Source organism: Anomaloglossus baeobatrachus, chromosome 1 (assembly GCF_048569485.1).
Source record: "Anomaloglossus baeobatrachus isolate aAnoBae1 chromosome 1, aAnoBae1.hap1, whole genome shotgun sequence".
In the NCBI taxonomy this organism is placed as follows: Eukaryota; Metazoa; Chordata; class Amphibia; order Anura; family Aromobatidae; genus Anomaloglossus; species Anomaloglossus baeobatrachus.
The window spans coordinates 227,056,740-227,080,168 of record NC_134353.1 but is presented as its reverse complement, the minus strand read 5'-3'; the positions used below and the strand labels follow the sequence as shown (position 1 = coordinate 227,080,168).

Here is a 23,429-nt window from a genome sequence, read left to right as displayed (position 1 = left end):
AAAAGAGCAGTAGAAGAGGATGAAATGAGCTGAGGCAGTGAGTTAGAAAAGGGATACAGAAAGTATTCGACAAGAAGGGAAAGTAAACAAACCAGCTGGCCTAAAAGAACGACCAGTAAATAACACACTATAAAACTTTACAGTCTCACGAAATTTGGAGACCTGGTGACCTCCAATCATGAGAACCACCCTTGGGGTGCGTGGAAAACCAAGGGTGACAGCTGAGCAAGCTATAGGCATTAATGACATTATCCTACTAGGCTAAAAACTCACATCTCACCCCCCGATCTGAGACCGAACAGTGAGAGGCACAATTCTTAAACTTGTATGACAAACTATCAACACAGTAACACAGTATTAAGGGACCCTGTGACTCCCCAAAAAGGAAGCAGAGGAGAAAAGAGAGAGAGAGAGAGGGGAAAAAAAGGGGGGGGGGAGAGGGGAAACAGACCCCCCGTCAGTGAGGAGAAAGACACAGATATAACCCGCATCAGTGACCCATCATAATAGTGTCCTTCTCAAGTCCAATAATCCTACAGGGACTCCCAGATCTTCCTCCTCGACCCGCACCTCCCACCTCTGAATAAGGAACCACCTCCGATCTCGCGTCATCAGTCTGGCTCCGCCCGGGAGAATTCTCCCATTGGCCTGGAATCCTTGGAGCTCCTCTGGGGTCTTGCAAATCCGCGACTATTTCCTCTTTGTCTTTGGGGTAATCCATCGGATCTGTCCAGATGTAGCCAGTAAGGGATTGCTACTGCAGGGGTTTCAAGGAACTGGAAAAGTCCCTCTGCCTCCTCCGGGCGTTTCAGCAGGTATTGGACCCCATTATGCCGGACTATAAGGTGAAATGGGTGTCCCCATCTGTATGATGCACCTTTTTCCTTGATTTTTTGCAGTGAAGGCATAAGTTGGCGTCTCATGTAGAGAGTTCTGGAAGAAACATCAGGAAAAAGCTTAACTTCAGACCATTCATATGTGACAGTCCCGTGGGTCCATGCATTTCGCAGTATGGCTTCTTTATCAGTATAATAGTGCAGTCTGCATAGGACATCTCTCGGCTGAGCATTATCCCCAGGGCCCTGGCGATATACTCTGTGGACTCTGTCAATCACAAAAGTGGTGTCATCAGCAGCTCCCATCACCTTGTTAAAGATTGAGGTTACAGTTTTAAGAAGAGCCGTAGCAGCGATCTTTTCTGAAATGCCTTTCAGGCATATATTATTTCGCCTTCCCCTATTCTCTTGATCGTCTAACAGGATGGCGACATTTTGCAGATATGTTCTGGAGTTGGAGAGATCTTGCTCCAGTGTTTTAACTCTTTCAAATAGTTTAAATACATCATTCTCCACTGCTATAGTGCGTGTATCAAGAGCCTCTATATCCCCTCTCACAATGGACAGAGCCCTCTCATGTGCTGCCTCCATTTTGGTAACTAAATTGTCCAGGTCATTTTTAGTGGGGAGTGCATACAGCAATTGCAAAATACGGTCTGTGTCGACAATAGCACCCGCTGGGTTAACTCCATGTGCACTCTGGCTTCCAATTTGTTTCCCCTGGCTGTTAGGGGGATGGTGACCATGAATCCCTGCAAGCCCCTGCTCCACCAAGGACACTCTGTTTTTATTGCCTCCAGGGTTAAGCCCTTCCATGTCAGGACCACAGCTCTCTTCACTAACCTGACACCTCATGGTCTGCTGTGTGGATGGGACACTGCTGCTGCCATCTTCCTGTGTACTCTGCGTCTCAGATCCTGCTCCTGTACACTCCTGCACTGCCAGCATCTGAGATATTATCAGGAACCTTGTTTCTATGTGCTCTGGAGCAGTAACGCTCTGTTCCTGGCTCCCACGTGTCGCCTCTGCTTGTTTTTCTGCACCTCTGCTGTCCTTTGCAGCTGCAGCAGGTGCCTGCCTCATGACAACCGTCGCCATTACAGGAGCAGGCCTGGAGACTGGCATACCTCCCAACTTTTAAAGAAGGAAAAGAGGGACAAAGTTTGCGGCGCGCGGCAAATTTTTAGGCCACGCCCCCTAACCACACCCATTTCACAGTCACGCCCATATCCAGTCCCCATCCACAACCATTCAGCACGGACACGCAGGCAGCCGGCGGGCCTCCAGCACGGACACGCAGGCAGCCGGCGGGCCTCCAGCACGGACACGCAGGCAGCCGGCGGGCCTCCAGCACGGACACGCAGGCAGCCGGCGGGCCTCCAGCACGGACACGCAGGCAGCCGGCGGGCCTCCAGCACGGACACGCAGGCAGCCGGCGGGCCTCCAGCACGGACACGCAGGCAGCCACAGTGAGGCGGCCGGTCGCCCGCACAGTGAGGCGGCCGGTCGCCTTCACAGACAGGCGGCTGGCCACCCGCCTTCACAGACAGGCGGCGGGCCGCCCGCACAGAGAGGCGGCCGGCCACCCGCACAGAGAGGCGGCCGGCCGCCCGCACAGAGAGGTGGCTAGCCGCCCGCACAGACAGGCAGCGGGGGGCGCCCGCACGGACAGGTGGCGGGCCGCCGCACAGAGAGGCGCGGGCCGACCGCACAAAGAGGCGGCCCGAACAGAGAGGCAGCCGGTCGCCTTCACAGACAGGCGGCCGGCCGCCCGCACACACAGGCGGCGGGGGGCGCCCGCACAGACAGGCGGCGGGGGACGCCCGCACAGACAGGCGGCGGGGGACGACCGCACAGACAGGCGGCAGGGGGGCGCCCGCACAGACAGGCGGCAGGGGGGCGCCCGCACAGACAGGCGGCAGGGGGGCGCCCGCACAGACTGGCGGCAGGGGGGCGCCCGCACAGACTGGCGGCAGGGGGGCGCCCGCACAGACTGGCGGCAGGGGGGCGCCCGCACAGACTGGCGGCAGGGGGGCGCCCGCACAGACTGGCGGCAGGGGGGCGCCCGCACAGACTGGCGGCAGGGGGGCGCCCGCACAGACTGGCGGCAGGGGGGCGCCCGCACAGACAGGCGGCAGGGGGGCGCCCGCACAGGCAGGCGGCAGGGGGGCGCCCGCACAGGCAGGCGGCAGGGAGGCGCCCGCACAGGCAGGCGGCAGGGGGGCGCCCGCACAGACAGGTGGTGGGCCGACCGCACAGACAGGCGGCCGGCCGACCGCACAGACAGGCTCCGGCCGGGGGTGAGGGGGGAGGGAGGGAAATCAGCGCTGGGGAGATTAGTTTACTGTACCAGCAGCAGCACAGGCAGCGCTCCTCTCTATGCCACGTCTACTAGGATGGTAGGAGGGAAAAGCAGGGAGGCGGAGAGAGAGTGGGTGGGCGGAGCCCGGGAGCCGGTCGTCCCGCCCGTGGCAACGGGACAAACAACGTAAAGCGTGAAAGTCCCGCTGTATCCGGGACGGTTGGGAGGTATGCAGCATGTTAGAATGTGTATATAAGATCCCACTGGTGGTGGCCGCAGCTTATAGGCCCCAAATCTGGTGACAGGTTCCCTTTAAAGTGAACCTGTCAGGTGCAATATGCACTCAGAGCCAGGAGCAGTTCTGGGTACATATTGCTAATCCCTGCCTAACCGTCCCTGTATACACTAGCATAGATAAAGAGATCAAGAACAAATATTTTTAAAGATCTTATACCTTATGCTAATGAGCGCGGGGACTAGTCACAAGGGCGTTACTTCACTTGGCTAGTCGGCTCGCATAGCATGTTAGCATGTTATTACGCCCCTGTGTGAGTACTAACACGCTATGTGAGCCGACTAGCCAAGTGAAGTAACGCCCTTGGGACTAGTCCCCGCGCTAATTAGCATAAGATATAAGCTCTTTAAAAATACTTTTTCTATAGATGCCTTTATCTATGCTAGTGTATACAGGGACAGTTAGGGAGGGATTAGCAATATACACCCAGAACTGCTCCTGGCTCTGAGTGCAGATTGCACCTGATAGGTTCCCTTTAAAGGGAACCTGTCACCAGAAATTTAGCAAAAAAAATTAAATATTCCCCTTCTGCAGCTCCTGGGCTGCATTCTGGAAAGGTTCCTGTTGCTATTGTGCCCCCTTTGAGACCTAAAAAAATACTTTATGAAGTCTTACCTTTTTGTATGCAAATCTGTTTTTATGGTCACGGGGGCGGGCTGTCTGGCATCCGTTATTCCCCCTCCTGCCGCTGTACGCCGTCCCCCATTGCTCATTTCCATACATGAGGACGCCTTCCTCATGTAACTGTCCTCCTGAAGTTTTGTGCATGCCCAGTGCCACTCTCGCGGGACTGAGCACTGTGCAAAGTGTGAACGCTTTTGAGGTGATTGCGCAGGCGCGAGATTATGGGCGGCGCTGTGATTGTCATCAGCAAAGTCATCCAAGTAACCACCCATAATCTCGTGCCCACGCTTCTCACTCTGCCTCCACCGTTATGCACAAGCACTGTCCATATGAACCATGTTACCTATTACCGTGGGCGCGAGATTATGGGCGGCGCTGTGATTGTCATCAGAAAAGTCATCCAAGTACCCGCCCATAATCTCGTGCAAGCAGTAATAGGCAACATGGTTCATATGGCCAGCACTTGCGCATAACGGTGGAGTCAGAGGGAAAAGTGCGGGCACGAGATTATGGGCGGGTACTTGGTTAACGCTGCTGATGACAATCACAGCGCCGCCCATAATCTTGTGCCTGCGCAATCACCTGAAAAAGCGTTCACATGCGCAAAACTTCGGGAGGACAGTTACATGAGGAAGGCGTCCTTGTGTATGTAAATGAGCAATGGGGGACTGCGTAAAGCGGCAGGAGGGGGAATAACGGACGCCAGACAGCCCGCCCCCGTGACCATAAAAACACATTTGCATACAAAAAGGTAAGACTTCATAAAGTATTTTTGTAGGTCTCAAAGGGGGCACAATAACAACAGGAACCTTTCTAGAAGCAGCCCAGGAGCTGCAGAGGGGAATCTATTACTTTCATTGTGAAATTTCTGCTGACAGTTTCCCTTTAACTGGTAGAGGAGCCAGGATAAAGCAGAGCTGAACCTGTTGGGAAGCTAGGACCCAGCAGCTCCACAGGCAGGAGACCACTGATCGGTAATAAGTCTGCAGATGTCACTCTGCATAGGTTATTACTGGCCAGTGCTATCTACAGGAGAGAGAAGTGCTGATTGCACGGTCTCCTCAGCTTCCTGATTCCCCTGTGTCTGCAGCAGTGAGAAGCCGCACACGGGGAGTCAGAGAACAGCTGCAGAGAAACGCAGGCTTCGGGACTGGGGATGTCCGCTCTGGGGGAGGGGGGGGGGGGGGTCGGCTCTGGTGCAGGGGGGGGGCTCGGCTCTGCTGCAGGGGGTGATTCATACCTCAGCAGCAGTCACAGGAGTTTCAAGGTGCGCGCTCGGCTCTGTAATGAATAGAAGGGAGAAACAGCGAGGCGGGGCTACAGTGGGTGGGTGGAGCCCGGGACAAACAGCCTCACGGGCGGGAGTCGGGATCAAAGGCTCAAAAGAGGGACTGTCCCGCTGTATCCGGGACGGTTGGGAGGTATGAGACTGGGGATAGTTTACCTCCCTGGAACAGGCGATCCACCGCCGCTCTGCTACTTCTCAGGGCCGGGGGTCCGCTCTGTGGTCCTGTGCTCCTCTTCCCTGGCATATTTGGGTGTGCCAGGTGAGTTTAAAGCTATATTTTGCCACCTCAGCCTACAGAGCTTTCAGTATGTACTTCTGCCTGCCACCATGCTCAAGCCACGCCCCCCCGAGATATGTCAGGACGTCCTTTTCTTGACCAGAATACATGGCAACACTGCCACCACTTTGAGGTACTGTTGCATAAGTCTGCAAACTAGACTGTACCCTGAGGTATAACAAGAACATGGGGGATTTGATCTCTCTGATCAAGTTTTCCAGGCCTATAAAGCTATGCAGAAGGCTAAGGTGTGGTACAAAGCTGGCTATGCATATCGTACAGATGGCACTATGCAACGCTTTCGTGCTATCACCATAGGCCAGATAGTCATCTTCCTTCAGTTTCAGGAGGTAGTGATCAAGGCCCTGATATTTAGAAGTGAGGAAGGAGTGGGCCCCAATACCTCTGGAACAGAAAGTATCCATAAGGTACCAAGGCAACATTTACCAGGTGAAGTCTCTCAAACAGCCAAAAAAAGAAGATGGTCCCAAAAGAGGTGCAGAGTGTGATACATAAGAGGTATTAGGAAGGACACCATTTTCCAATGCAACACCTGCCCCAAGAAACCTGAACTATGTATTAAAGACTGTTTAAAAATCTACCACACATCCATGGACTATTAAATTTACATGGTAACCTAACATTTCCTACACCACACTCACATACCCACATGACGTACTCTAGACAACTCACATATGCCACCACATTATAAAATTCACATACCAGGTTCCCCACTCCAAAACGTCACTCATCCTCCTTCAAAACCCTTCCGTGCACCCAGACACCATTTCCCACCACATATGGGGTATTCGTACGCTCAAAAAAAATGTTGGGGTCCATTTTATCCTGCTGCCCTTGTGAACATTAAAAAAAAAAAAAAAAAAAAAGTCTACACTAAAAAGACTTTCATGGCGCAACATTATAAAATTTCCTGAAGCAACTGGGGGTTCAAAGTGCTCATCACACATCCAGATAAAATAGTAACTCGGGGAGGGGGGTGGGGGGTACGTCTATCATCTAAGAGGGTTTGAAACACAAAAACAGAGTGGGTTTTCTACGCTACTCCAAGCCAGCTCTGCTGAAGTTGGTGGATCTGGGGCCTGGCAGAGCCCGCCCAGCCGATTCATCAAAATATGTAATTTTAGTAGCTGGAATAACATTTCTGGCTGAGGCGCAAGGCAGTTTTAAGAAGAGTGTGCCTCAATGAATTTGTTGCATGTTACGTCATTGCTTCCTTCATTAGGCTTGATGTGCAAAGTACCACTCTTAATGAATCAGGGTCCTTAGTTTCTTGGATATTTTTTTTCCAGGCAGACCTTTAAACAAAATCAGGCCAATATTCTATTCAGAATAAATGGTCACATTGTATATGAGGAATAACTTTTCTTGGCCATTACGTTATTTTTTTTTACCCACCTTCTCCCCTCTAAAAGCTCTCTCTCATTTGCAGTTGTATGTGAGCAAATTGGTAAACAGCAGTGATCAGGTCTTCTACGCAATATATACGAGCGTTCTCTACTCTTCTCTTTCTGTGTTTCACATATTCAGAAGCAGCCATGTTGAAGACATTCTACAGCAATACTTCTAAAAAGTGTACCTGTGACTGAGTAGTGTAGCTGTGAATGCAGCACTAAGGGGAGATAAACTAGAAAGCTCCAGGACTGCACAATACAGGTCTTTGCCTCTCTCCTTCACTATACTCTTCTTACCCAATACATAGACTTCAATGCTTAACTTTGATCTCTCAGTGAGCTGGCAGTTTTAACAAATTGTTGATGTTTCAGAGCAATTGATGATTTCAGAGAGGAAGAAAAGAACTACAGTGCTGGCCAAAAGTATTGGCACCCCTGCAATTGTCAGATAATACTCAGTTTATTCTTGAAAATTATTGCAATCACAAATTCTTTGGTATTATCTTCATTTAATTTGTCTTCAGTGAAGAAAAAAACTTAAAAAAATTGTCAAAGCCAAATTGGATATAATGCCACAGCAAACATAAAAAAAGGGGTGGACAAAAACATTGGCACGGTTTGAAAAATTATGTGATGCTTCTCTAATTTGTGTAATTAACAGCACCTGTAACTTACCTGTGGCACCTAACAGGTGTTGGAAATAACTAAATCCCACTTGCGGCCAGTTGACATGGATTAAAGTTGACTCAACCTCTGTCCTGTGTCCTTGTGTGTACCACATTGAGCATGGAGAAAATAAAGAAGACCAAAGAACTGTCTGAGGACTTGAGAATCCAAATTGTGAGGAAGCATGAGCAATCTCAAGGCTACAAGTCCATCTCCAAAGACCTGAAAGTTCCTGTGTCTACGGTGCGCAGTGTCATCAAGAAATCTAAAGCCCATGGCACTGTGGCAAGATTGTGCGGATGGTGGATAAAGAACCTCGACTAACATCCAAACAAGTTCAACCTGCCCTGCAGTCCAAGGGTACAACAGTGTCAACCCATACTATCAGTCGGCATCTGAATGAAAAGGGACTGTATGGTAGGATACCCAGGAAGACCCCACTTCTTACCCAGAGACATAAAAAAAAGCCAGGCTGGAGTTTGCCAAAACGTACCTGAGAAAGCCTAAAACATTTTGGAAGAATGTTCTCTGATCAGATGAGACAAAAGTAGAGCTTTTTGGGAAAAACCATCAACAGAGTTTACAGGAGAAAATTATTGTTTTTTTTCTTCTAAGAAAAGAACACGGTCCCTACAGTCAAACATGGCAGATGTTCCCTGCTGTTTTGGGCTTGCTTTGCTGCCTCTGGCACTAGACTGCTTGACCGTGTGCATGCCAATATGAAGTCTGGAGACTACCGACAAATTTTGCAGCATAATGTAGGGCCCAGTGTGAGAAAGCTGGGTCTCCCTCAGAGGTCATGGGTCTTCCAGCAGGACAATGACCCAAAACACACTTCAAAAAGCACTAGAAAATGGTTTGATAGAAAGCACTGGAGACTACTAAAGTGGCCAGCAATGAGTCCAGACCTGAATCCCATAGAACACCTGTGGAGAGATCTCAAAATGGCATTTTGGAGAAGGCACCCTTCAAATCTCAGGGACCTGGAGCAGTTTGCCAAAGAAGAATGGTCTAAAATTCCAGCAGAGCATTGTAAGGCTATGTTCGCACGTTGCGTTTTTTCCTGCGTTTCCGCAGCGTTTTTAGCGGCAGCGTTTTTGCGCTAAAACGCATGCGTTTGTTTTCCAGCAAAGTCTATGGGAAAAGATGAAATCCTGTCTGCACTTTGCAAATTAAACGCTGCAGAAAAAAAAAAGCATATTTTTGGTCAAAAACCATACAGAAAAAGAAGCAGCATGTCAATTGTTTTTGCCATTTCTGCAGCATTTCCATAACATTGAAGTCAATGAGAAATGGCAAAAGGCAACCAAAATCAAAATTCCTGCGTTTTTCACTGCGTTTTTGGCTTCAAAAACGCATGCTTTTCTGGCATAAAAATAAAGGGTTATAATGTTCCTTTACACACACAATAACCGAAAATTTAAATGCTAAAAAATAATAAACTTTACCTATTTTTCTGTTGAAATGTGCATAACCGCTATTATTTCATTAAAATTGATAATTTTCCATATAGTTTTATTAAAAGTTAATTTTATCCTTTTTTTTAATCTTTTTTCATTCTTTTTGACCATTTCAACTCTATTTCACAGCGTATTGATCTACAAAACGCATCTGCAGAAACGCAGGTGAAAAAGCAGGCAAAAAGCGCTGAAAACGCGGTAAATACGCATGTGTTTTTAGCGCTAAAAAATGGGCAAAAGCCATTTGGTCAAAAACCAAGGGCAGGAAAACGTGCAGAATAAACTGCAGGTACTCCGACGAAACGTGCGCACATAGCCTAAGAAACTCATTGATTGTTACCGGAAGTGGTTGTTCGCAGTTATTTTGGCTAAAGGTTGTGCAACCAAGTATTAGGCTAAGGGTGCCAATACTTTTGTCTGGCCCATTTTTGGAGTTTTGTGTGAAATGATCAAAGATTTGATTTTTGTTTCATTCTCTTTTGTGTTTTTTTTCCCATTGCCAGCAAAATAAATTAAGATAATACGAAAGAATGTGATTGCAATCATTTTCAGGAAGAAACTGAGTATTATCTGACAGAATTGCAGGGGTGCCAATACTTTTGGCCAGCACTGTAGCTCATAAGTGGAGGAAGAACCATTTTTCTGTTGTAAGATATAAAAGACAGTAATATTTTTGCATGTATAAATTGTCTATTAGTTTATATAAAGTTTGTTTGAACATATTCTACAAAGTATCCCTACACATGCCTACCTATTTTTCATGATTAAAAAGGTGTCCAAATGACGTACCTTAATTTAGCCATCAAATTTGCTTTTAGGCTATGTGCGCACGTAGCGTTCTGCCCTGCAGAAATTTCTGCAGCGATTTGAACAGCACACGTGCACTTCAAATCGCTACAGAAAGAGTCCGTAATGAGAAAAAAAAAAAAAAAAAGCCGATTTCATGCGCTATGAGTGCAGCCCCTCCCATAGACAGAGCGGGAGCTGCAAGCAGAGCGCAGGAAAGAAGTGACATGTCACTTCTTAGAACGCGCACTTCGGGCAGCAGCCGAAGCGCTGCGCTCTAATACGCCACGTGCGCACGTCTCCTGCATAATCTTCATAGATTATGCTGGGAACGCAGGACGAATGCAGTTACGCTGCGGTGCAGAGCGCAGCGTAACTGCATGCAAATACGCAACATGCGCACATAGCCTTACCCCTACCTCTAGCCTGGTAAGACACAAAAACCAGTAGGAAGACTGCATGATTACCTTAGTCCTAGCCACATAATTCTCTTTTTTGCAAATATAAAAACAGCGCATGGATGGATATTCTAAAATATATTCAAATGCTTTATTACATTTCTTTTGAATCTATATACAGACAAGGAAATAAACCATCATAAATAAAACATTGATTTGTTGTAAGAATATAAAAATAAGTGTCTAACAGATTGCGCACATCTCAGAAATGCCTTCTGTACATAACCATCCATTTATCCATGTGAGGAAATGGGTCAACTCAGGCATTTGAGGGCATACTCAAGTTGTGTATGGCGAGTAGCCCCTTTTCTTTTGTAAGTTGCACTATATCCCATTTTGGTGGATTCTAATAGGTTTTCTTTCACTGTACTTAACAGTACAATAGATTTGGTTACTCTTAAGAACTCGTATGCAGAAGTAGGTTTTCTTCTCTCTGTGAAGTAGTGATATTCTCTTTGCACGCTCCTCTGTTTTCCCCTATTTATTCTAGGAACAGACCGCATGGACTACACCTACAATTGATGCAGTTACTGTAAGTGCAAGGACACTCAGTGGCCACTGGGCAATGTATTTGCAAATGAAAACCAGTGGCATTCTGTTTGGCACAGTTTGCAGAATGATTGTTAATGGCCCCATTGTTTGTAACTAAAATGAGTGCAAAAATTGTGCTGTCATTATGGGTATATTCGTCGATGTCCATGTAATTTTACAGGAAAACAGTATTTTTGCCTGAAAAAACCCCACAAGGCCATCAATGGTCAGTTTGCCAACTATGCTGAACTACATCTCAGCTGCTAAATGTTGTCAGTCGAAAACAGTGGCAATTGACAAGAGTTGAACATCAGTTGACAACCCCAATACTGTGAATTTACACCAATCTAGCAGGTCATGTAAATGAGGACATGAATGTTAGAGCTAGGGCAATCTTGCACCTTAACTGCACAAGAAGCTTTTTGTATTCTGCCTTAGAAGACAAGTAATATTTTCCAGACATTTTCACTTCGCTTTCTACATAATTATGGTCTATGAAGTGATGTGCAGACATTATCAATATGAACGGATTACGTGTGCTGGTCATTGAACTAGATGATTGTAAGAGGACACACCAGTAGAGACATCATAAATTATACATTGATGAAAAGCTAAAAGGTTTCTTACTACAATCATAATTTAACCTTAGTGCAAATTGGGACAAAATTATCAAAACAGACATTAAAAAGGCCACATAAAATGACTTCAGGTAGTTAAACATTTTAGGATGTCGCATCAAGTGATCACTTGCTGAAAAATGTTTTATTTTTACAGTCCTTGTAATTATGCTAAAACCTTGGATGACATGAAGGTCAAGAAAGTCTGATGTACGGAGGAGGTCGAGAAAACTCTTCGGTTTCTGTGCAAGATTCAGTGAATTGTACAGGAGCATTGAACATCCGGTCATCACCTTCTAAAAAGGAGGAAAGTCCAATGTGAAAATCAATATGCTGATCACTACACGCTACATACATTTATTTAACCAATGAATTTATGTAAATTGCTTTGTTTCTCCCCCCCCACCCACCCCCGCCCCGGTTTCCCCATGTAAATCACATCCCTAATTTTTCCTTCTGTGTCCCCATACTTTTCCAGCTCATACCCTACCCAACATTTAAAAAAAAAAAAAAACAAAAAAAAAAAAACATTTAAATGAACTAATGAAAAGAAACAGCACATTTAACAAGAAACAGTTAATTTGGACCCCACTTCTAATATTCTTTTACAATCAATGAGAAATAAGTAAAAAAAAAATAAAATATAATAATAAATATTATATATATTTCCAACTGAGGCAAGGAAGTCAATATGAAGCATGTAGTACTCACTTTCACTGTATTATATGGAATTTCTGAAGGATAAGCCTCTATATATAAAAGGAACATGATGATCTTTCAAGCTAACATATAATATTGAACATTATTTGCAGATAAAATGAAAGTAAAATGTTTTCTCACCCCGGAAGGTGCACACCAGTTCCACAGTCTGGGGCTGGTCGTGGTCAGGGTGTAACCATTCCTGATAAAGAAGGTAAAAGGAATTTAAATAAGGTATGTGTGTACATTTGTATACATTTTGGCAGTGGAGGGTGTAACAATGACAGATATGGGATACTAATATTTCAGAAAAGGAAAGTAACTGGATACAGTTAAACACAGATAGAAATTTACTAATATTGTTGAATATTTAGAATAAACAGAAAATTTGCCACAATTGTCACAGTGACTCATGTTGGATGATAAATGTGATACATTTTGCCTTCCAAAACTTTGGTGCATGTGGGCACATATTAACCATGCCTCGTTGCTCTATATCCTATGCCCTTTTGACTAAAGCAATAAATGTGATGCATGACCTATGGGCCAGAAGTCTGATCAATTTAACCCACAATTTTCAGTAATAAATCTGCCCGCTGAATCTAAATTTTACACTGCCCAGCCCTACTCCACTGCTAACCAGAGGCAATTTTACTACTACCATAGATGTACTCACCATTCCAGTAATGTTGTCATAGCACATACAATGTGGTAGACTTCTGCACCCCATCAAAGCTATGCACAGGACTACACAAAGACTGAAGAATGATGCCACTAGAATAGCTATATTCGCTCCTCGAACAAGCCGACCAAGTATGAACTTCTAAGAAAAACAATTAAAATATAAAATATCATAATGTAACACTATACTTAAGTGTTGGCACGTGCAATCACATTTTATGTTAAAATATTCAGTTTCAATATACAGGGACGTATTTAAGGGGAGGGGGCAGGTGGGGCATTTGCCGCAGGCACAGCCGGAGGGGAGGGAAGGATTTATCTCCCTCTCTCGTCCGTAGCCGGCTACTGACATTTTCGCCCTGCACTCGCGGTACACCGGTGTACCGTGAGTGCAGTGCGATTTTTCTCTCGCCCCATAGACTTGAATGGGTGCAAAAGAAAACAGGACCACATAACAGTCGCAGCATGCTGCGATTGTTTTCTCGGTCCGATTAGGGCTGAGAAAATAATCGCTCATTTGTGCTGGCACATAGGCTAATATTGGTCCGAGTGGAATGTGATTTTTTTTTTTTTTATCGCACTCAACTTGCACCGATTTTCATGCCGTGTGGCTTAGGCCTAAAAGGACATAATGGGCATTGTAAACTAATGTGAAACAATTGTATATGGGGCTGACCTGACATTACAATTTATCACTGTAGTAAGCTTTGCACGGTATTCATGTACCGATTGTGGTTCCGGTGAATAATTCCTTTATAACAACGTATGATTTATCACCTATATGCTATGTCCACAAATATTTTTCACAAAAAAACCTTTGAAAAAAAACAAAAAACTAAGTGGGACATAAAGGGGTCAATTTTTCCAAGAGTGGCATTGTACATAACATTCTTTATGATGGGACTGCTGAAGTGAGATGCACCTAATTCAAAAGTGGTCTGCATCCTCACCAGACATGTTACTGGAGATATATATATATATAAAAATAAAAAAACAAAAACAAAAAACAAAAAAAAAAAAAAAAAAACAAAACACCTTGCTCATCTTCTTGATATGTAAAAATTTTGCAATGTTTCAAGCAGTTTTACATCCAAAGACCGGCAAAAAACACCTTCGTGAATCGGGCTGACAGGTTTTTTTAGCTAGTGTTGTTCTAACTGCACATACACACTTGCCAAATGCGCAATATATTATTATATATATATATATATATATATATATATATATATATATATATATATATATATATATATATATATATATATATATATATATATATATATATATATATATATATATATATATATATATATATTTTTTTATTTTAGTTCTATTTAAAATGTATCACTTTTCGGATACTAGCTATTATATATTTATTTTTACAGCTACCAATAGATGGGGTGATTACATCCTGTTTTAGGCTGGGACCGCATGAGCACTGCTGCAAATTCATAGCATTATACTGGGCACCCGCTCGGAGTGCCACTGTGATGTGATCCTGTGATCGCACCGCTGCGGAGGAGCGTATATTGCTCTTCACTCCACTGTAATGCGAGTGCAATGCAATGTTTCACTTGCATCCATAGACTTGTATAGGTGCGGAAGAAAAAGTGGATTCCACCCGCAGCATGCTGTGGTTGTTTTCTAGGTCCGATTAGAGCTGACCTTAGCCTTATGGTGAATGTACTTTAGTCATCATCATTAAATATGACTAAGTACACTTACTGTGTGAACAATGTGAACAGGTTTATGGGAGAACACCTCATCGTCATCCTCTCCATATGACAGCGTGAGACATGCATATACAATAATGATCAATGTGGTGAAACAAGAAAAAACTGCAGAAGCAATAAGTGCATTTACCTATGGATAGAAAGAAAAAAAAAAAATTGCATGTCAGTAATAGGCAATCCAAGTAATGAAAAACAGCACAATACACTAAACTTCCAACAAATAAAATGGTCTTACTAGAATAGGATTTTTCTTCTGGGAGGAAAATAAAGCCAGTACACCAGGAATAGCCATGATCTTGAAAAAGAAGTGGTATTTACATTAGAGTACAGTCTTCATTAGGATTGTATCCAAGCAAGGAGCCATATGGTCTCGTCTTAATGTCTCACATAGGTCATACTGGAGAAGGGCATGAATACGCCCCCTAGAATGGCCAAGAGACAGCACACTCCAAATACAATTTGACAAAAGCGAAAAAAAGGGAGCAATTACGTGCCATAAAGTTAGTTATATTTGAGATGTAAAAAAATAGCAGAAAGGACAATAGAAGCATGGGATAGGGAACATACACAAGGGTCACGTGAACCACAAGATCAATTACAGTACAGATAATTAAAAAAAAAAAATTCTAAAGTGCCTGAGTGCTGGGTATATAACTATCAATAAAATAGTATAATAATATAAATACCCAAAAGCACAAAAAAATGGTTCCAGGAAGCCAAAAACAAGAATAGTCTGGAGAGGATCACCTGGACCAAGAAGTATATGGCAACAATAAGAAAAAGATTAGTAAAGGTCGGTACCGCAAATGGAAATAATATGGGTAAAGCAGAAGCCGAGGCTCATAATATAAAGGGTCAAAGTAAAGGAGATCACATGCGGTAGATGAAATAGATGGATCAATGTAGGTAATAGCACCAGCGTAAGTGATCATAATAAATAATACCTCAGAACATTGAGTCAAAAGATAAAGGCTTACCCAGAGCAAGGTGGTTCAGGGGAGCCAGTTCAGGAGGGGACCTCCGATGGCAGTTTCGCGGTATAAAACCACTTCTTCCGGGAGGATTAAGTGTGGTATTCGTCAGGCTGCATGGCCTTTTACGCAACTGTCACACGGTCACGTGATAATGATCACATGACCGGAAGCCAAGGGAGCGCCTGCGCAGACATACCGCAGTATCCAACACAGCGCACAAAGTGCGCATGCTCGAGACACACAGCAGACTGCACAGCGTCCCAGCACCTTGACAACAGTGGGGAGGATGCAAGTAATCCGATGGGACACAAGACACTCGTGGATTTCGTGCGTCCCTAGTAACTGCCCGAATCCATGCCCCCAGTCCACCCTAGTGACAGCAAAGAGGAGCAACAACTAAAATGAAAAAAAAATGTACATAAAGACAGCTCCAAGTCTTTTGGATATTTATATTATGCGATTTTATCAATAGTTATATACCCAGCACTCAGGCACTTTGGAATTATTTTTTTTTAATTATCTGTACTGTAGTTGATCTTTCACGTGGTTCACGTGACCCTGGTGTATGTTCCCTATCCAATGCTTTTATTGTCCTATTAATTTTTACATATCAAATAAAAACTAAACTTTATTGCACATAATTGCTCCCTTTTTTCGCTATTGTCAAATTAATTAGGATTGTGTTGGCAATTTGGGAGCCAAAACAGCACTTCTGTGAAAGTGGGCTCAAGTGTTGGAAGCAGCTAGCACATTGACAACCTGGAAACACTCATTTTTAATACATATACATAGTAAAATAACATAAATCGCAATAATAACCAGAAGGTATATAGGGCAAAAGCTATGAATATACTTGGAGAATACACACAATACAGAGCTTTGGATATATATTATTTAACGGGGTATTCCCATCTCCAAGATACCACCACCACCGATACCGATACCACCACCGATACCACCACAACTATTATTATTATTAATAAATTAGATTACCACCAAATACCTCCAATTATAAATCTAGTATAGATGATTCACTATGTCGCTTACCTCACATTTAGGGCATTGCAGGACTTTAGGTATCCATGGTTATGACCACTAGCAACTAAATGACTATATGCGTGATTGTAACCATGGATAACTAAGTTTCTGCAATGCCCTAAACATGAAGGTGACAGTGTATCAGGAGAACTATACCAGATTAATAATTGGAGGTATTTGTTAATATTATTATGCCTACTATGTATTGGGATAGGATGTTGCAGATGGGAATATCTCTTTAATGCATGTATTTTTAGCTAGTAGTAATTTATGCTATGGGTTTAAAAATGTTGCACAGTTTGCCTTCAACAGCCTGTGTATTGGCTTGCCTATTGCTGGTTGCAGGATGAGTTAACTAAGAGTCCGTCAGTCAGCTTGTTCTGACAGTTTAAAACCAATATCTTCTTTCTCCTGGGCTCCTGCTGGCTGATTTATGACCACAAAGCCCATCTTTCATGTGGTCATAAAATCGTCAGAGAAGCTCAGTAGGAAAATACCATAAGGTAAACTGTCCAGCATTAATCTTCCATAATAAATAATACTCTGTGTCTATGCTTCAGAGAAGGGATTTGACTCATACAGCAGTATCAACCTGGAGGTTTGGAGTAGATGAAATTGGAGATATAGTAAATTACCATTCCAGCCCACAGTGGAGTTCTAGTTTTCCCCAATATAGATTCTTTACGAAAGGCTCCGTCCATGAAACCACACACAACAGATACACCAGCACATGCAATTTGAAGGATGCCTAGTACCACCATGCTCCGCTGGTTAAATATAAAATAACGATAACGATCCATGACAAGGAGGTTCTTCTGATGACCAGGATTGTCACTTTATCTATAACAGGAAGAGGGTAATTAGAAAGGTTATGTAAGGGAAACATAGCCTTAAGGCTATGTGCGCACTTTGCTTTTTTTCCATGCATTTCCGCAGCGTTTTCAACTGCAGCGTTTTAATGCGTACAATGCTGTTTAAAACGCAGCTTTTTTGATGTTGAAGATTTGTCAAAATCTCAGCGTTTAAAGAATCAACATGTCAATTGTTATTGCCATTTTGGCAGCTTTTTGCTAACATTAGAGTCAATGAGAAGTTTCAAAACGCATCTCAAATCAAAATCCTAGCGTTTTACATGCTTTTTTGATGCAGAAAACATGCTTTTTTTGACATGTTAAGGGCATGATATGTCCACACACACACACACACACACACACGCACAAATTAATGAAAATCAATTAACGTAATTTTATACATAATTAGAACACCATTATCATTTTAATAAAATTTGGTATTTTGTATATGATTTTAATCATGATATTTGTTATCCAATTTTTTTTTTCATAGCGTTTGAATGTTTAAACTTTATTTAGTAGCGTATTTGTATTCAAAACGCATCTGACTTTAAGCAATGAAAAAGCATTAAATCGGTCAAAACGCGGTAAAAACGCAAGCGTATTTTTAGCGTTTTTGTGGTCAAAACCAAATTTGACAAAGACAACTTCTGCCAGAGGATGCGTTTTGAAATGCAACTAACTCAACGTAAAGCGCGCACATAGCCTAAATAACTGCTACACATAAAAAAAGTTATCCTAACCATTGAAAATCAGAAGATGCATGTAAGGAAAGCAATGTAAGCATAAGTTAGCATACATTACCACCCTTGAAATGCAAAGCTGTTGGACATCACAATGGGCTGAGATTCAGATACATGCAGCAGGGCACAGCATCTGTAATCACCCTTAAGGTGGTGTCACACATAGCGACGACGACAACGATGTCGCTGCTAAGTCACCATTTTCTGTGACGTAGCAGCGACGTCCCGTCGCTGTGTGTGATATCCAGCAACGACCTGGCCCCTGCTCTGAGGTCGCCGGTCGTTGCTGAATGTCCTGCTTCATTTTATGGACGTTGCTCTACCGCTGTGAAGCACACATCGCTGTGTATGACAGCGAGAGAGAGCGACGAACTGAAGCGAGCAAGGAGCCAGCGTCTGGCAGCCTGCGGTAAGCTGTAACCACGGTAAACATCGGGTAACCAAGAAGCCCTTTCCTTGGTTACCCGATATTTACCTTAGTTACTAGCGTCCGCCGCTCTCACGCTGTCAGTGCCGGCTCCCTGCACACGTAGCTGGAGTACACATCGGGTAATTAAGCCGATGTGTACTCTGGCTAGGAGTGCAGGGAACAGGGAGCCGGCACTGGCAGCCTGAGAGCGGCGGACGCTAGTAACTAAGGTAAATATCGGGTAACCAAGAGAAGTGCTTTCCTTAGTTACCCGATATTTACCTTAGTTACGCTTCCACGCGTCGCTGCTGGCTGGGAGCTGGTCACTGGTGAGATCTGCCTGTTTGACAGATCACCAGCGACCATGTAACGACGCAGCAGCCATCCTGATAAGGTCAGATCGCTGGTTGTGATCGCTGCTGCGTCGCTATGTGCGACACCACCTTTACTTGTTTGGTGGGGGCTCCCAGAGCACTAGAGTGAACCTTCTTGTACAGCCATTGCCGAGATCTGTCATGCTGTCTGTCTATATTTTATATGTATAAGCATATACTTATGTAGATTTTATTACTATAAACCACAAATGTAATAAACCTTGAGCCCAGCTCCTGGAAATCTGTGTGCACAAAGCCGGTATGCACAGTGCTTCGATACATATTACACACACACACTGTCTGGATCCCAGAAGTGGAATAAATAATACCTATAAGAAATGGTGTAGGGTTGCACATATTTTGATACTGTGCATACAAGCAGATAGCCGGACGCTGAAGCCCCCACCTGTGTGCTGTTATCTTGGCTGCGTATCAAAATACAGGGGCAGGAATAGATCGCAAGACCCAACCCACATATTCCCTTCCTGTTGCACCTGTCAATCAAATAATAGTGCATTACTGTAACTTGCACATATTTCTGAAATAAAATATCCAATCTCTAAACAAAAGGTATGCTTACATTCAGCATCCTTGCGCCGGTATAGCCCTTGCTTTACTTTATATATGAAAATTCTGCTGATTGGTTCCCTTTTAAGACCTGAATACTGCAAAACATAGGTCTTAATGACTTAGGCTTATAATGCTGTAAATGGCGCTTTTAATGAAGGGTAGCATCAGAATGTACTCCTTCACAGCTGCACTATTTCTGTCGCTTGTGCAGTTCTTGAGCAGTGTATGTATAAAGTTCTCGCCAAACCTAATGTCCACTTTTATGTGCTATGATGCTTATAAATGTCAAACGTTGGCTTTTATGAGTAATATCATTAGCCACAAGCTGCTTTATTTGCTTATTTAAAACAAATCTTCTGGTCCTGTACAGAGGAGAGGGGATTTTTGGCCTAAAATTGTTGGGATAGTTCTGTCTATTTCAGAGGAAAATTTCATTATATCAACTTCTGTTTTACATATACACTACAGTTCAACAGTTTGGGGTCACCCAGATAGTTTTTTGTCTTTGCCATAAAAATCATGCTTTTATTTATCAAATGAGTTGCATAATGAATAGAAAATATAGTCCACACATTGACTAGGTTAGAAATAAGGATTTTTACTTGAAATAATTTTCTCCTTTAAACTTTGCTTTCGTCAAAGAATGCTCCCTTTGAAGCAATAACAGCTTTACAGACTTGCCATTCTAGCTGTTAATTTGATGAGGTAATCTGGAGAATATCACCCCATGCTTCCAGAAGCCCCTCCCACAAGTTGGATTGGCTTGATGGGCACTTTTTGCGCACCATACGGTCAAGCTGCTCCCACAACAGCTCAATAGGGTTTAGATCTGGTGACTGGGCTGGCCACTCCATTCCAGATAGAACACCAGCTGCCTGCTTCTTCCCTAAATAGATCATGCATAATTTGGAGGTGTGCTTTGGGTCATTGTCTTGTTGTAGGATGAATTTGGCTCCAATCAAGCGCTGTCCACAGGGTATGGCATGGCGTTTCAAAATGGATTAATCGCCTTCCTTATTCAAAATCCCTTTTACCTTGTAAAAATCTCCCACTTTACCAGCACCAAAGCAACCCCAGACCATCACATTGACAGATGGCATCAGGCACCCTTCCAGCATCTTTTCAAATGTTCTTCTGTGTGATCCAAACACCTCAAACTTTAATTAGTCTGTCCATAACACTTTTTCCCAATCTTCCTCTGTCCAATGTCTGTTCTTTTGCCCATATTAATGTTTTCCTTTTATTAGCCAGTCTCAGATATGGCTTTTTCTTTGCCACTCTGCCCTAAATGCCAGCATCCTGAAGTCGCCTCTTCACTGTAGACGTCGACACTGGCGGGTACTGTTTAATGAAGCTGCCAGTTGAAAACCTGTGAGGCATCGATTTCTCAAATTAGAGACTCTAATGTACTGATCTTGTTGCTCAGGTGTGCAGCGGGGCCTCCCACTTCTCTTTCTACTCTGGTTAGAGCCTATTTATGCCTCCTCTGAAGGGAGTAGTACACACAGTTGTAGGAAATCTTCAGTTTCTTGTCAATTTCTCGCATGGAATATCCTTTATTTCTAAGAACAAGAATAGACTGTTGAGTTTCACATGAAAGTTCTCTTTTTCTGGCCATTTTGAGAGTTTAATGAAACCAACAAATGTAATGCTTTAGATTCTCAACTAGCTCAAAGGAAGGTCAGTTTTATAGCTTCTCGAATCAGCAAAACTGTCTTCAGCTGTGCTAACATACTTGCAGAAAGATTTTCAAGGGATTTCTAAATATCCATTAGACTTTAACACCGTTGGCAAACACAATGTATCATTAGAACACTGGAGTGATGGTTGTTGGGAGTCGGCCTCTATACACCTATGTAGATATTGCATTAAAAACAAGATGTTTGCTGCTAGAAGAGTCCTTTACCACATTAACAATGTATAGAATGTATTTAATGTTAGCGTCATTGAAGAAAAAAAAACCAAAACCCTTTTCTTTAAAAAATAAGGAAATATTTAAGTGACCCTAAACTTTTGAACTGTAGTGTATTTTTTATTTTTAAAGCTCGTTATAAACTTCTGTGTACCCTCCCGGGGATTCAAAGTTCCCACCAAATATCTAAATAAATTCCTTGAAGGGTCTAGTTTCCAAAATAGCGTGGGGGATTTCTGCTGTTTAGGTACCTTAGGAGCCCTACAAATGCGACACGGTGCCCGCAATTTATTTCAGCCAAATTTACTTTGCAAAATTCAAATATTTCTCCTTCTGTTCCATTTGTCCAAACAGAGGTTTCTGACCACATGTGGGGTATCAGCGCTCTCAGAAGAAACTAGGTAACACATTTTGGGATCCATGTTGTGGTGCTATTTCTTCTAAGGCTGGAAACACATCTATGTGAGTAAAATCGGTCCGACTGGGCTGAAAAAAAAAACCTCTGCTAATTTTAGTTCACGTTAGGTCCGAGTGCAACGCAAGTGCGATGCTATTTCTGAATAAATTAATGATTTGGCTTGTGTGTGCGACGCGTGTGGGTCGCGTTTGCGATGCTAGTTTCCTGCAACATCTTAACTAGATAAGAGTGATTACACATGTGTCAGTTAATTTACCTTTGGGAATGTGATGTTACATTCATCTGTTGAATATTTAATGAGCATAGTTCCTGCCACACTCGCAAATGTGAACGCTGGTGCGCGTGTGTGATCCTACTTTTAATCCGCTTCCATAGGGAATCATTGAGAAAAATGGTTCGAGAAACTCGCAAAAAAGCAGCATGCTGCGATTCTTTTCTCAGTCCGATTTGGACAGAGGAGAAGGAGAAAAAAAACCCCAAAAAAAACGCAAATGCGAGCTGAATCATTCACTAACATGTGTCCGATTCCAATGCGAGATTTTCTCGCATTGCTCTACTGCGAGAAACTCGCAAGTGAGAAGCAGCCCTGAAAGTGAATAAATTTGGGCTAGAGTAACTTTTTTTTTTTTGGTAAAAGGATACTTTTTTTTTTTCCATTCTACATCACTTTAGTTCCTGTGAAGCACATGAAGGGTTAAAGCTCTTTGAAGTGGTTTTGAGTACTTTGAGGGGTGCAGTTTTTAGAATGGTGTCACTTGTGTATTTTCTGTCACCTAGGCCCCTCAAAGTCACTTCAAATGTGATAGGGACCCTAAATAAATGATTTTGTAAATTTTGTTGAAAAAAAAATAAATGGGAAATTGCTGATGAACTTTGAACCCTTCTACCTTCATAATGCCAAAAAAATTGTGCTGATTTAAAGTAATCATATGGGAAATGTACTTCATTAACTATTTTGTGTGACATAACTCTGGTTTGACGACTTAAACATTTTAAAAAAATAAATTTAAAAACTGTGAAAGTTTCAAAGTTTATCAGATTTCCGATTTTTTCACAAATAACAGCAAAAACTATCATCCTAAATTTACCACTATCATGGAGTACAATATGTCGCAAAGAAACAATCTCAGAATCACTGGGATCATTGAAGCGATCCAAAGTTTTAACCTGTGAAAGTGACTGGTCAGAATTGCAAAAAATGGCCTGGTTATTAAGTACAAAACTGGCTCAGTCCTTAAGGGGTTAAGCCCTTTCAAACCATGGAAGGGAATCTACATACACAAAGAAGAAAAAAAAAAAAAAAAAAGAAAAAAACCCAACACAACATATATATATACATATATTATATTATATATACACATATACATATATACATACACATATATATACATATATATATATATATACACACACACACACACACACTAGCTGTAGTATGTAACTGGGATAGGGGCTGGTCTCTCTCCGTCTCCCCA

At 43.2% G+C, this 23,429-nt stretch overlaps 1 protein-coding gene across 5 annotated transcripts in view; it reads right to left on the bottom strand.

Moving 5' to 3' along the window:
• Positions 1 to 10,477: 10,477 nt before the first annotated feature.
• Positions 10,478 to 23,429, bottom strand: part of LOC142291395 (uncharacterized) — a 35,076-nt gene continuing 22,124 nt past the window's right edge. For 3 of the 5 annotated variants that reach the window (XM_075335871.1, XM_075335879.1, XM_075335889.1), the window contains exons 2-7: positions 17,313 to 17,517; positions 14,901 to 14,960; positions 14,658 to 14,795; positions 12,928 to 13,074; positions 12,393 to 12,453; positions 10,478 to 11,848 (exon numbers count right to left, since the gene is read on the bottom strand). In XM_075335871.1, coding sequence (XP_075191986.1) covers positions 11,748 to 11,848; positions 12,393 to 12,453; positions 12,928 to 13,074; positions 14,658 to 14,795; positions 14,901 to 14,960; positions 17,313 to 17,477 — 672 coding nt within the window. In that variant the 5' untranslated portion in view covers positions 17,478 to 17,517 and the 3' untranslated portion in view covers positions 10,478 to 11,747. The remainder of the gene's footprint in view (positions 11,849 to 12,392; positions 12,454 to 12,927; positions 13,075 to 14,657; positions 14,796 to 14,900; positions 14,961 to 17,312; positions 17,518 to 23,429) is intronic. The other 2 variants (XM_075335898.1, XM_075335906.1) reach the window with 2 other exon arrangements.